Here is a 12,475-nt window from a genome sequence, read left to right as displayed (position 1 = left end):
ATGACACACATAGATATTAGTTTCTGTTTCATCAAGGAAGGTCGTCTTGTACCTCAAAAAATTATCTGTTGTGCTTTAAACTGAAGACTCTGAAATCTGTCTCCATTGGCTTTCTGGAGTGATATGAAACACTTGGACAAAGATTAACTGGTCACACTGCTATGCCTTTTCCTTATTTACAGAAATACATGCTATAAAGGCAGCTATAGCATAAACACATTGAATTCTTTTTGGACGTTCCTGTCTTATGTAAGCAACACCTGTGCCTGTAACAACAAAGTTAATGTAACCACAGATTGGAAAGATGCTCCGTACAGGCACTGATTGGCAAGAATGGAAATTGGTGCACTTAATGATCCCTCTATTAAAATATTGCTCAGATATTAAAGAAAAACACTGCTCTAGGCTTCAAAATTCAGCATGAACAGCTGAAGTGGGATGAATCCCGCTTAAATAGATATGATTATATTTCAATGTCTTTTGTGATTATGACAATTTTGACAAGAAAATCATCTCCTCTGAACAGGGCTTTTTAAGGTTTAGAGAAATAACGTAAGATTTATTAAATAATCTGTCAAATTATCTATGAACCCTGCTTTCAAAAGAAATTCTATGATCTCATTAAAATAATTACAGAAAATCTATGTCTGATATTATAAATAACAAGTACCAGCATCCCTGGTATAGGAAGGAGAGATCTAAAACTAGAGGAACTTGCAAGATTCAAAAGGTGACAGCATAGCTTTGTTCTCTTAAGAAAATCAACAGAAGTCTCCGTGTTAAATATCCTGCACGCTAGGTCTACTTTTGAACCATAATCTTCAAAATGAAGGGAAAGGAAACAAGCCTGTAGCTATGCTAAAAATCAAATAATCTAGATATGTATACTGCAGCCTCACTTCTCTTCCCTTTCCTCACACTTTGTTGCCTCTTTTATCGCTTTTGGGGAAAAGCAAAAACCAGTTCTACACAGCAAAACAATTACACAGAAAGAAGCACGGGTCCAAAGCAAAAATCAATAGGAAGTGTCTTTAAAAAAAAATCTTTGCTAGAATTCCTCTTTTCAGCAAGAGCATGAGAAAATAAAGGAGGGAAACCTGAGATGATGTCAAGAATGAGAGAAATTATGAATTTTAAACATAATTTCAATTTTAATTTTATATATTCATGCTTGTTTTAGGGAGAGATGGGACTAAGCAAAACTGAGAAGAAAGGTATGGTGTTTACTTTTCTGTGATGTAAATACAGCAGGCAGGAGAAAGAGGACAGGAACAGCTCCGAAAGCTCTACAAAAAGGGTTGCTTCCTCTTAACTCCGTAAGTAGGATGACTGCTGCTGCCATTGATTATGGCTTTACTCTAGTAGCCAGCACTGCACTTGTAAAATTCAAGCATCTTCTGCCTCTTACACTGGGGAAATTACCCTCTTTTAATTGAAAACTCCTGCTCTTGGACAATAAAGGGTGAACTAATCAACCAACACAAGGTGACAATGAAGGCAAAGCTTTCTATCAAGACACTTCAAAATAAAAAATACACTATTATCTGAGAGAATGTTACAGATATAGAAGGTTTTCCACCTAAGCTACTTGAAAGGCACAACATTGCTGTCATGCCACCATGTTAGAGCATGACAGAATTGAAACTCCTACGCCACATCACCAGACTAAGCCCCTGCACGATTCCCATCGACTGCATTCTGTGTTACAACCACTCCAGCAGAAGTGGTCCCTGTCACTCGTGAGAAAGAGGAGTCACAGTCTACGCACAAGCCTATTTCAAGTACAAAATGGCGTTTTATTTACCATGAAATCAAGCACTGTTTCTGAACAGCTATTTAATGCTAAAAGGTTAGTTCTTTCAGAAGGCATTCAGAAATTGTTCAATACTTCATAAAGCTGAAGTACTAAACGAATATCTAAACAACATGAGTTATTTCAATAGCTGAACAGTTCAATGAAATAGGAGAAATCCAACAATCATTTTGCAAGAGGTTTTAAATGTAGAAGGCTATCTTCTCGAGAGAAGTTAACTGAAATTTAAAGACATGAAGTTTAACTTCACATATTTTGTTTTCAAATTCTTCATACTTTTTTTTTATTTTAAGAGTAAAAAAACAGCCAAAAAATTATCCAATGATATAAAAGAAATACATGGACTTTTAAAATGTTTAGAAGTCAACTCACCAGTCTCTTTATAATTCTCAACAAAAGCTTCAGTTGTCGTGTATCTTTTTTGGACTTCAGTACTTCAGCAAAGCTATCCATGTTTTCTGGAGACATACTTTCCTGACTGTTCCCTCCATACAGCTGAACCAGCAATGATAAGCACTGTGAGGCACTCTCAAATATTTCACTATCTTCACTGGGAAGCTAAAAATGAACAAAAAATGAACAAACAAAAATCAAATTCCAGTTTCAGAAAAATTGCATATCACTGGGGATTTGGAAGAGTGTAACATTTGCATTGTGTCAGGAAGGAATAATTTCTAGTTGAATGACCCAGAATTCCATTGAACTAAGCTTAATAAAGTGATGAAAATACAGTTAAAATGTATCTATTCTTAAGCAGCAGTATAACAATGTCTCCACTATGATTCTATCAAATAGCCTATCTATAGTGACATCATAAAAGCTCTGAAAATGTTGCTCCCAACTCTGTTATTTTCAGACAGCATATTTTGCTTTAAATAGAAGTAGTAATAGCAGAAAGTATCATTATAGCCATGATGTCTAATCTTCTACATAATGCATACCGTAAAACTTCATTTAATTATTTCTAAATCAAGTCTATGGCTTCTGGTTGAGGTAGAGTACAGGCTATCTAGCTATTTAATGGATTTTAAGTAGTCACATTAGGAGGTACTTTTTGCAGACTTTAAATATTTTCCTGAATACCAGCTTCTCTGCACTCCTTTGAAGAGCAGACACTGGAGCAGACCCCTAGCAATGGGATGGAAGAACTCTTTCCTGGGAAGCAAAATCATGGAAAAGATTTGGGGGCATGGCTAATGATCATCTTTAAATCTTCTGGTAGTATGACACCGCTATCAAAATGATTTATATCTTTCTTGAAAGCACAATTTGGAAATAACTAGTGGAGATACTACATTATGCTTGTATTTGGAACTGTTGGGACGACACAGGAACACAATGCCTAGTATTAGCCCACACAGTTCACAAAGCTAGGAAAAATCATAGAGGTTTTTCTTGGGAACCAGACAAGACAACAACAGATTGGAAAACATACCAGCAAAAAGACTGAAGGAATTCAACATCTATAGCTTATCAAAGGGAGAGTTAAAGGGCACTTGATCGTATTCTTTCAGTTACATGTGAGAAAAGCAGGCTGAGGACAGGTTAATTCCTTTACCTGAAAAAGGAGTGGTAAGAGACTATGGCTCAAAACTTTATCTAAAGCAATTCAGATTAGAAGGAAGATAATACTTTGATTTCCTTTTTTCTTTCTTTTGTTAATAGGAGTAACTAACCGCAGAAACAACTTTCTTAGAACTGAGACAGATATAAATTGCCTGTGATGGAGGATATCACAATAATATTTTTTTTTTCTATAAAAATAACAAAACTCTTCACTATAATGAGGAATTAATTTAGGAAATTCCTATGTCTTGTGTTATAGAAGATCCTAGAATAAATGATTACAATAGCCTTTTCTGGCCTTACAGCCTATGAACTGAACAAAATGTACCAGTGGAGGTCTTAACAATAAGGTATAGAAGCGTAAAAACACCTCATCACTCCTACTCAGTTTTTCAATTCCAAAAATACTATTTAAATACAAAGAAGCTAGATTAAAGTACAGTTAGAAGACTATCCTTACTGACAATAAAAAGGAAACAATTTATATAATCTGTCCAACCATTTATGTAATATGCCCAAGCATTACAATAATGATTACTTATTTAATCTGCAGTATGAACTTCCCAAGTTTTTTCATTGTAAGGAAAACCCATACCGTTACTTTAAAGGAATCTGGGAGCATATCATCAGATATATACTCCTTAAATATTCGAGAAGCAATTCCCCAGGGATTTGCATGCAAATACAATCCTGTTTTCCATTAGCTTCATAGAGCTGGCTGTTTAAAACATACTGAACTGAGATGTAAGCTCTGAATACATAGCCCCGAGACATATCACATTCTATTTGACCTAATGCTATGCAAGTGACAGGACCACAGCAGCTATTTCTTCCACAGTTTTGCTGTATGTTTTTTCTTCATTCCAACCTAAATGCCACCTATTTGATTGTTTCCTTCCCCACATCCAGAATTATCTAACATCATCATCAACATAAATAGCAAGGCTAAAAAGGAGGAAAAGCTACAAATAGTAACAAGCTTTATATCCTTAATCCTTATCAAGTAAAAAAAAAAAAAATTCCACTGATTTCACTGCAGGCTTTGAGCTGACTTGTATTTCCTGCACTGAAAAATAAATGCTATTAGATAAAGGAAGGAAAAATTAAACTACTTTAACATATCTCTCTTATTCCTTTTAAAAGCAACACTCTCACTTACAGTTTGTTACTAGATCAGAGTAGACAGGTATATCAACTGCTCCCTGAAAATAGTCACAGTACAAGAACTATAATCAATTTTCAAATGTTGTTTGTTGGCTAACCAAAAATAAAAAATAAAAAAAATCAGTGAACATTTGGACAGATACGTCCTTGTCCTGTTACTGCAGCGCAGGCTAGTTCCCTGGGCTCTATAAGCACAAAATCCCATGTGTAACCAGTAATCACAACAGACATATTTGGAAGTGACACTGTTACCAAGGGCTTTTTCTGAGGTATTCTCTAAACATATCACAGAATCACAGAATGTTAGGGATTGGAAGGGACCTCGAAAGATCATCTAGTCCAATCCCCCTGAGGGAGCAGGATTGCCTAGACCATATCACACAGGAACGCGTCCAGGCGGGTTTTGAATGTCTCCAGAGAAGGAGACTCCACAACCTCTCTGGGCAGCCTGTTCCAGTGTTCGGTCACCCTCACCGTAAAGAAGTTTTTCCTCATATTTATGTGGAACCTCCTGTGTTCCAGCTTGCACCCATTGCCCCTTGTCCTGTCAAGGGATGTCACTGAGAAGAGCCTGGCTCCATCCTCATGACACTTGCCCTTTACATATTTATAAACATTAATGAGGTCACCCCTCAGTCTCCTCTTCTCTAAGCTAAAGAGACCCAGCTCCCTCAGCCTCTCCTCATAAGGGAGATGTTCCACTCCCTTAATCATCTTCGTGGCTCTGCGCTGGACTCTCTCTAGCAGTTCCCTGTCCTTCTTGAACTGAGGGGCCCAGAACTGGACACAATATTCCAGATGCGGCCTCACCAGGGCAGAGTAGAGGGGGAAGAGAACCTCTCTCGACCTGCTAACCACACCCCTTCTAATCCACCCCAGGATGCCATTGGCCTTCTTGGCCACAAGGGCACACTGCTGGCTCATGGTCATCCTGCTGTCCACTAGGACCCCCAGGTCCCTTTCCCCTACGCTGGTCTCCAACAGGTCTGCCCCCAACTTGTACCGGTACATGGGGTTGTTCTTGCCCAGATGCAGGACTCTACACTTGCCCTTGTTATATTTCATTAAATTTCTCCCCGCCCAGCTCTCCAGCCTGTCTAGGTCCCTCTGAATGGCTGCGCAGCCTTCCGTTGTGTCAGCCACTCCTCCCAGTTTTGTGTCATCAGCGAACTTGCTGACAGCGCACTCTATTCCCTCATCCAAGTCATTAATGAATATATTGAATAGAACTGGTCCCAGTACCGACCCTTGAGGGACTCCGCTAGACACAGGCCTCCAACTGGACTCTGTCCCATTGACCACCACTCTCTGGCTTCTTTCCTTCAGCCAGTTCACAATCCACCTCACTACCCGATCATCCAGACCACACTTCCTCAGTTTAGCTGCGAGGATGCTGTGGGAGACCGTGTCAAACGCTTTACTGAAATCGAGATAGACCACATCCACAGCTTTACCATCATCTATCCACCGGGTTATGTCCTCATAAAAGGCTATCAAGTTGGTTGAGCATGACTTCCCCTTGGTGAAGCCATGCTGAGTGCCCCTAATGATCCCCCTATCCTTGATGTGCCTAGAGACAGCACCAAGAACAAGTTGTTCCATTACTTTTCCGGGGACGGAGGTGAGGCTGACTGGTCTATAGTTACCCGGGTCCTCCTTCTTGCCCTTTTTGAAGACTGGAGTGACATTTGCTTTCCTCCAGTCCTCAGGCACCTCTCCCGTTGCCCACGACTTAGCAAAGATGATGGAGAGTGGCCTAGCAATGACTTCCGCCAGCTCCCTCAGCACCCGTGGGTGCATCCCATCAGGGCCCATGGATTTATAGACGTCCAGATTGCTTAATTGGTCCCTGACCCAGCCCTCACCTACCAAGACGGATTCCTCCTCCTCTATCCTCACTTCTTCTGGGGCCTCAGGGGTCCGGGGCTCCTCAGGACAGCCTCCAGCAGTATAGACAGAGGCAAAGAAGGCATTCAGTAACTCCGCCTTCTTTTTATCCTCTGTCTCCAGGGCCCCCACCTCATTCATCAGTGGGCCTACATTGCCTCTAGTGTTGGCTTTACCTGCAATGTATTTGAAGAAGCCCTTTCTGTTGTCCTTGACCTCTCTTGCAAGGTTTAATTCCAAGGAGGCCTTAGCTTTCCTAGTTGCCTCCCTACATCCTCTGACAACAGACTTATATTCCTCCCAAGTGGCCAGCCCCTCCTTCCATGATCTGTACACCCTCTTCTTCCACTTGAGTTTGCCCAGCAGTTCCCTGTTCAACCATGCAGGTCGCCTGGTACCCTTCCTTGACTTTCTACCTGCTGGGATGCTCTGATCTTGAGCTCGGAAGAAGCAGTCCTTGAATGCTAACCAACTATCTTGGGCCCCCTTACCTTCTAGTACCCTGTCCCATGGGATTTCCCCTAGCAATTGCTTGAAAAGGCCAAAGTTGGCCCTACTGAAGTCCAGGGTTGTGATTCTGCTAGCTATTCTGTTCCTGCCACATGAGATCCTGAACTCTACCATCTCATGGTCACTACAACCAAGGCTGCCCTCAACCTTCACCTCTTCAACCAGACCCTCCTTGTTAGTAAGGATAAGATCCAGCAGCGCTCCTCTCCTAGTTGGCTCATCCACCATTTGCATCAGGAAGTTATCATCAATGCACTGGAGGAACCTCCTGGACTGAGGATGGCTGGCTGAGTAGGCCTCCCAGCAAATATCAGGGCAGTTGAAATCCCCCATGACAACCAGGCCCTGTAATTGCGAGACTGCTCTCAGCTGCCTGTAGAAGGCCTCATCACCCTCCTCATCCTGATCCGGTGGCCTGTAATAGACACCCACAACAGTATCACCCCTGCCAGCCTGCCCCTTAATTCACACCCACAAACTCTCAACTCGCTCCTGATCCTCCCCTGAACAGAACTCAATACATTCTAGCTGCTCACACACATAAAGAGCAAAAAACATCAGACAGAGCAGTGGAAAGGAGTTAGACTCTGCAAAGACCTGTCCCTACAACAACCTTGCATGAATAAGCACATAAAGCACCAGCACATGTCCTTCACAGTTCTTCCTGAGACCAGGAGGGTACATGACTTCCAAGGAAGCAAATGAGCAAGCCCAACCTGTTAGTGTTATTCCCAAGGAAGTCTGTCTTCAGCAGGAGTCCCCAGTTAGTGAGACAGTGCAACATTTTGCCCTAGGTGAGGAGGAGCTGGGCTTGGGCCCATGGCTTTCCTTATCTCCTCCTGGCATGCCCAACTTCTTATCACTGTTGCTGCTGGTCTTTGTCCCTCAACAAGAGAAAGGAAGACCCTGAATCTCTTCATCCAATATGTCTTGGCATCAGATAGGCTTGCTCTTCACAGAAAAACAAGATGTCAGTGACCATCCTCCAAACCTAGCCACCAGTATCACTCCAGGGTTCACAGCACTTGCCAGCCATGACATTACCTTATTCAATCACAAATGCCAACAAAGTCTTTCATCGCCTGCAGCTACTTAAGTTTTTGTTCTTTCAGGTGAGGAGAAATCCATGAAAAACTAGAGTTCTAAGTCCTTAAGAAAATCTGTCCCTTAATATTTCATAATTACATGAAAAAACTCTAGTGGCCTTTCATTTCTTTTTTCTTTATCAGTCTTAGAGGGGATTATGGATTCAGCCCTTCAGCAAGGTAGAAACATCAGTACTCCTCCTTGCAGCTGTTAATATTCTGGGCTAGTGTATAGCTTGAAGAAAATCCAGCACCTTAAAATAAATTACTGAACAGCTAAAGTCATAATTTTTGCCATTCTCTAACTCAGAACTGTAGATTTATTTTTCACTTCAAAATTTTAAATAATGCCTCATGACAAGACTTTTGTGCAATGAAGGTTGTGTATTACTTTTTACTTAATTTTTATGGCCATGTTATAACCTCCTGTAAACAGGCTCATAACATAAAATTCACTTCTCTTCCTTTCAAGATAGAACCTGCTCTGTGTATTTTAAGGTTAATGTGGTGAAGAGTGGGAAGATTCTTGTTATTATACTTCTATATTTCTACAGTCTGTTGTCAAAAATGCCTTCATCTTGAAGCGAGTTGCAGTGTGTTCATGAATTGCAAACCATTGCAAGAAAACATGTGATCATTTGAAGTGGCAGTTGGAGTTGTTACAGCATCTAATTTTAGAGCTACAATGAAACTGTCTGGATTACCTGGAGGGGACACTATTTCAGTGCATTAATGAGGTTATACACAAAGAGAGTTTATTACGATAAGAGATAGATGTTCATTAGATCAGTAATGTGATTACAGAATGTGCTGTAAAGGAAGCACCATTGGGAACTATAGGGAAGATGATTTTGCAAACATTAAACATAATGTGAAAACAAAACATCATTATTAAATCTGCTCACTTTACTATGCTATTCTTATTAGCAAATATGCACATTTTTAAATGAAAAAATAAAATACTGTATTTTGGCTTAAGGTAAAATTGTCATCCTCCTACTTAAGGGAAAATATTTTAAAACCCAGTATATTTTCAGTTCATTTTAATCTAGCCTAATTGCTGAGAAACTAAATCCCTATTCTGAAATTCTGTGCTTGTGACAATATATTGTTATTTCCTCTGGTGCATTTTTGTTTGGGTTTTTCTGTGATTTGGGGGGTTTTTTTTTGTTTGTTTTTGTTTGTTTGCTTTTTAGGGTAGCTCTGTAGAAGAGAATTCTTCAAATACAATTTGCAGATAACATTTCAAATACAATAACAACAATGCATTATACAATCCAGGAAATAAACATATGTCTTTCCACTCTGACCACAGAACTGTCTATCTTCCTAAGAAACGTGAAATAAAATTCAACAGTCTACAAGGTTATCATTCTTTTGCAGTCACTTTCATTATTCATTGGCAAATACCTTAACGTGCTCTGAAGCTCAAGCCAGGGCACAGCCTTAAAGCCGGTGCAACGTAGAGGCAGAAAAGACCTAGAGGAGATTGCCCCATTCATCCATGTGCACTGAGGCTTCATATTTGTCCTCTTCGTGTTTGCACGATTAACTGGTCTTTCAACAATAACATACAGAGCACAGTAATCAACTACAGATTTTACTAGTAATACTATAATGAAGAAGCCTAGCACCAAAAGAAAACAGAAGTTCTCTCCCAGCAGTCTGGTAGGCTGCAGAAAAGGCTGGAGGATCTACATCTATATCTAAATCTAGGATCTACAGAAAAATGAAACTCCTTTTTGTAGGTACTGGCAAGGTTTCTGAAAGCTCCTGAAAATCCACACCAAAGTGATTTCAAAAGTAAACATTCATTTTTTTTTTTCAGTATAGCAGTACATCAGAAAGTAAAAGGTATTTTATATCTTCTATAATTACTGCAAGTTTCAGTACAATAATCAAATTACATTTATGTTCAAGTGCAGAAACATTACACAAACAAGCTAAGTGTAATTAACTTTTAAACACAAAGCTGCCAAGCAGAAGACTAAATGTTCTATTTATTTTCCTCTTATTGATCAATTAAGAGCAGACTGATCATGGGATTTAATATTGAATTCTCCATGTGTGCAGTGTTTTCTGCATGACAGAATTTGTAATTATTTCTTCTTTCACATTCTTAAAAACTCTGAAGTTTCATCTACATGCAATCTAGGTTTCCTACACTTGCTTTGCTATGCCCTAAGTGATAGACTAAATCGCAATTACAGACAGGAAAAATTGATTCTATCTTTTTGACATTTTCAAGTTTAACTCACATTGATTTTTGAGGGATTATTAAGAGATATAAACATGTATAACTTGAGGAAAATAAATAAATAAATAGACAAGTCAATGGGGCATGGAACAATCATCTACTTGAGGGATATACATATCAATGAGGGAAAGCAATTATTCAAAGTGACATAAGAAACTATAAATGTGGTAACATAGGTAGAAATAGGAAATCAGAGAAAATAATTTTAACTCAATATCTTAAACTGATAAGTTAGTTCAGAATTTAAGACCTCCATTATCTCCAGAAAATAAAGTTCACAAAGAACTGAATGCCTCAAAACAGTAATAAAGGGTTATGTAGCCACACAGCTCAGTGAATACAGAGAACTACTGTTGGCAGCTCCACAGAACTTAAGCTTAGGTAGGCCCGAGTCTTTTTGAGGGGTAGGGAGGGTAGTCATCTTGAGAGACCCACTAGACTTCACGAAGAATCTAGTCCTATTTAAAGAGATTAGAGCATAAAACATGTTAAACAAGTGGATTCTAAATGGTAAAAATTATTATTCCATTGTTCAAACTCTTCCACCCTTAACAGGAAAAGTTTAATACAGCAATAGGCAAAGGATGAAAAATTTAACAAACCTAGCTGAAATAATTTTCATCTATCCAATCAAGCACACGTACATGAAGAACACCACACACACATTACAAGAGCAAATCCCTCACTTTTACAAAACCTTTAACAAAATTCAAAACCAAAAACAAATAAAACAAAAGAAGTGGCACCCATGGTCCTTACTCTTTACCCGTATGTTAAAATCAGTAGATTTTAAATAAGCATTTTAAACATACCAGAATCTGTAGAAATACAGAACAAAGCAAAACCTAGCGGTAGTTTGCAGCCACGCTTCTGAAATACAAGGGTAAGTCAGAATCTAATCAGTACATGCTAAATATACAATCATCCTATCCTTTAATTAAAAACTTACACAAGACTCCAGGTGGTGGAGGCTGAGTAAAGCTTGGCCTCTAATTTTCTGTTCTTTAGAGAGTTAATGGAATTTAAATTTATGTCTAATTTCACTTTAAAGGAACATTTGCATCTCTTCATGTCTTACTATTTATCATATATAGTGATTTTAAAAAATTAATAGAAAATAAATTAAAAGAATTGATAAAGATGAAATATTATTTAGTTGAAATTCAGGCACTTTGTTTTAGGTCATTCAGTGAACATTTCCAAAAAACCTTTGTCAATGGCTGGTTAAAATAAATCCGTCAAGGGAGGACTTACCGACAAGTACAACGTCAAAAATCAATAAAAAAGGAATCACACTCTTCCCCAAAATAGAAGATGACAGACAGTGCTAAAGATAGTAAAAGGGCCACACGTATTCATATCACAATACATTTGAAAATCTATATTTAAATGAAAAACAAAAAAAATGCGGGGCTGGAAGAAAACACACTGAATCTGAAATGTCTCTAAGTGAAATAACCTGAAAGGATAGTGTGATAAGCCACAGGGAAATTCTCACATACCATTTTAATGCCTTTATGTTGAATAAAAGGCTGAGGCAGCCTCTAAAAACCCTGTCCGGCTCAAGCAGCATTCCTGTACTACGAACTATTACACACAATGCCAACACAAATCTCTGGTACAGTATGATGGAGGTTGAGCTGATGGGATGAGTCAGGGCCACAACTCCATGGAGATTTCAATGCAACGCTGTGACGTCTAGTAAACCCTGGAAAAGACTGACTTTAAACACACAGACTTCAAAGATGTTTACAGATCACCAGAGACCATTCCCCACTCCTAAATCCCTCAGGATCATGTTAAAATAAAACTAAACCCTTGAGAAAAACTCAGAAGGCTCAAAACCAAAAAAATAATATTAAGTCGTCACTCACTGCAAACTAATTTTGAGTTTACTGACTTTTCTAATGGTAGCAGTATTTGTTGTTTTCAACTTTTGACCACCATCCTTCCCGTATGCAGTGATCCCTAGTCCATTCTAAAGTGCTGAAATTTGGCTGTACCTATGTATCTGACCTGAGAATCTGCAGCCTGCCCCTTGTCCCACTTCTATGCTTGGGACAGACTTTGATGTCACTGTGACCTATAATTTCTTAAAAATTGTTAGAATCCTTTCTTCATACTAGGTGGGAGCTTACAAACTATGAAAAACTAGGAAACAGAGTTCTAAGATGTTGAATTCAGTTGAATAAT

The 12,475-nt window shown here is 39.0% G+C and overlaps 1 protein-coding gene across 1 annotated transcript in view; it reads right to left on the bottom strand.

Annotated features, from left to right (window-relative positions):
• Positions 1 to 12,475, bottom strand: part of LOC137665761 (serine/threonine-protein kinase ULK4-like) — a 253,270-nt gene that overhangs the window by 61,110 nt on the left and 179,685 nt on the right. Inside the window, 1 exon segment of the mRNA XM_068405143.1 lies at positions 2,186 to 2,371. Within this exon segment, the coding sequence (XP_068261244.1) occupies positions 2,186 to 2,371 (186 nt within the window).

The sequence above is a fragment of the Nyctibius grandis genome, chromosome 7 (assembly GCF_013368605.1).
Source record: "Nyctibius grandis isolate bNycGra1 chromosome 7, bNycGra1.pri, whole genome shotgun sequence".
In the NCBI taxonomy this organism is placed as follows: domain Eukaryota; kingdom Metazoa; phylum Chordata; class Aves; order Nyctibiiformes; family Nyctibiidae; genus Nyctibius; species Nyctibius grandis.
The sequence above is the reverse complement of the archived record's forward strand: the minus strand, read 5'-3'. Positions and strand labels throughout refer to the sequence as shown.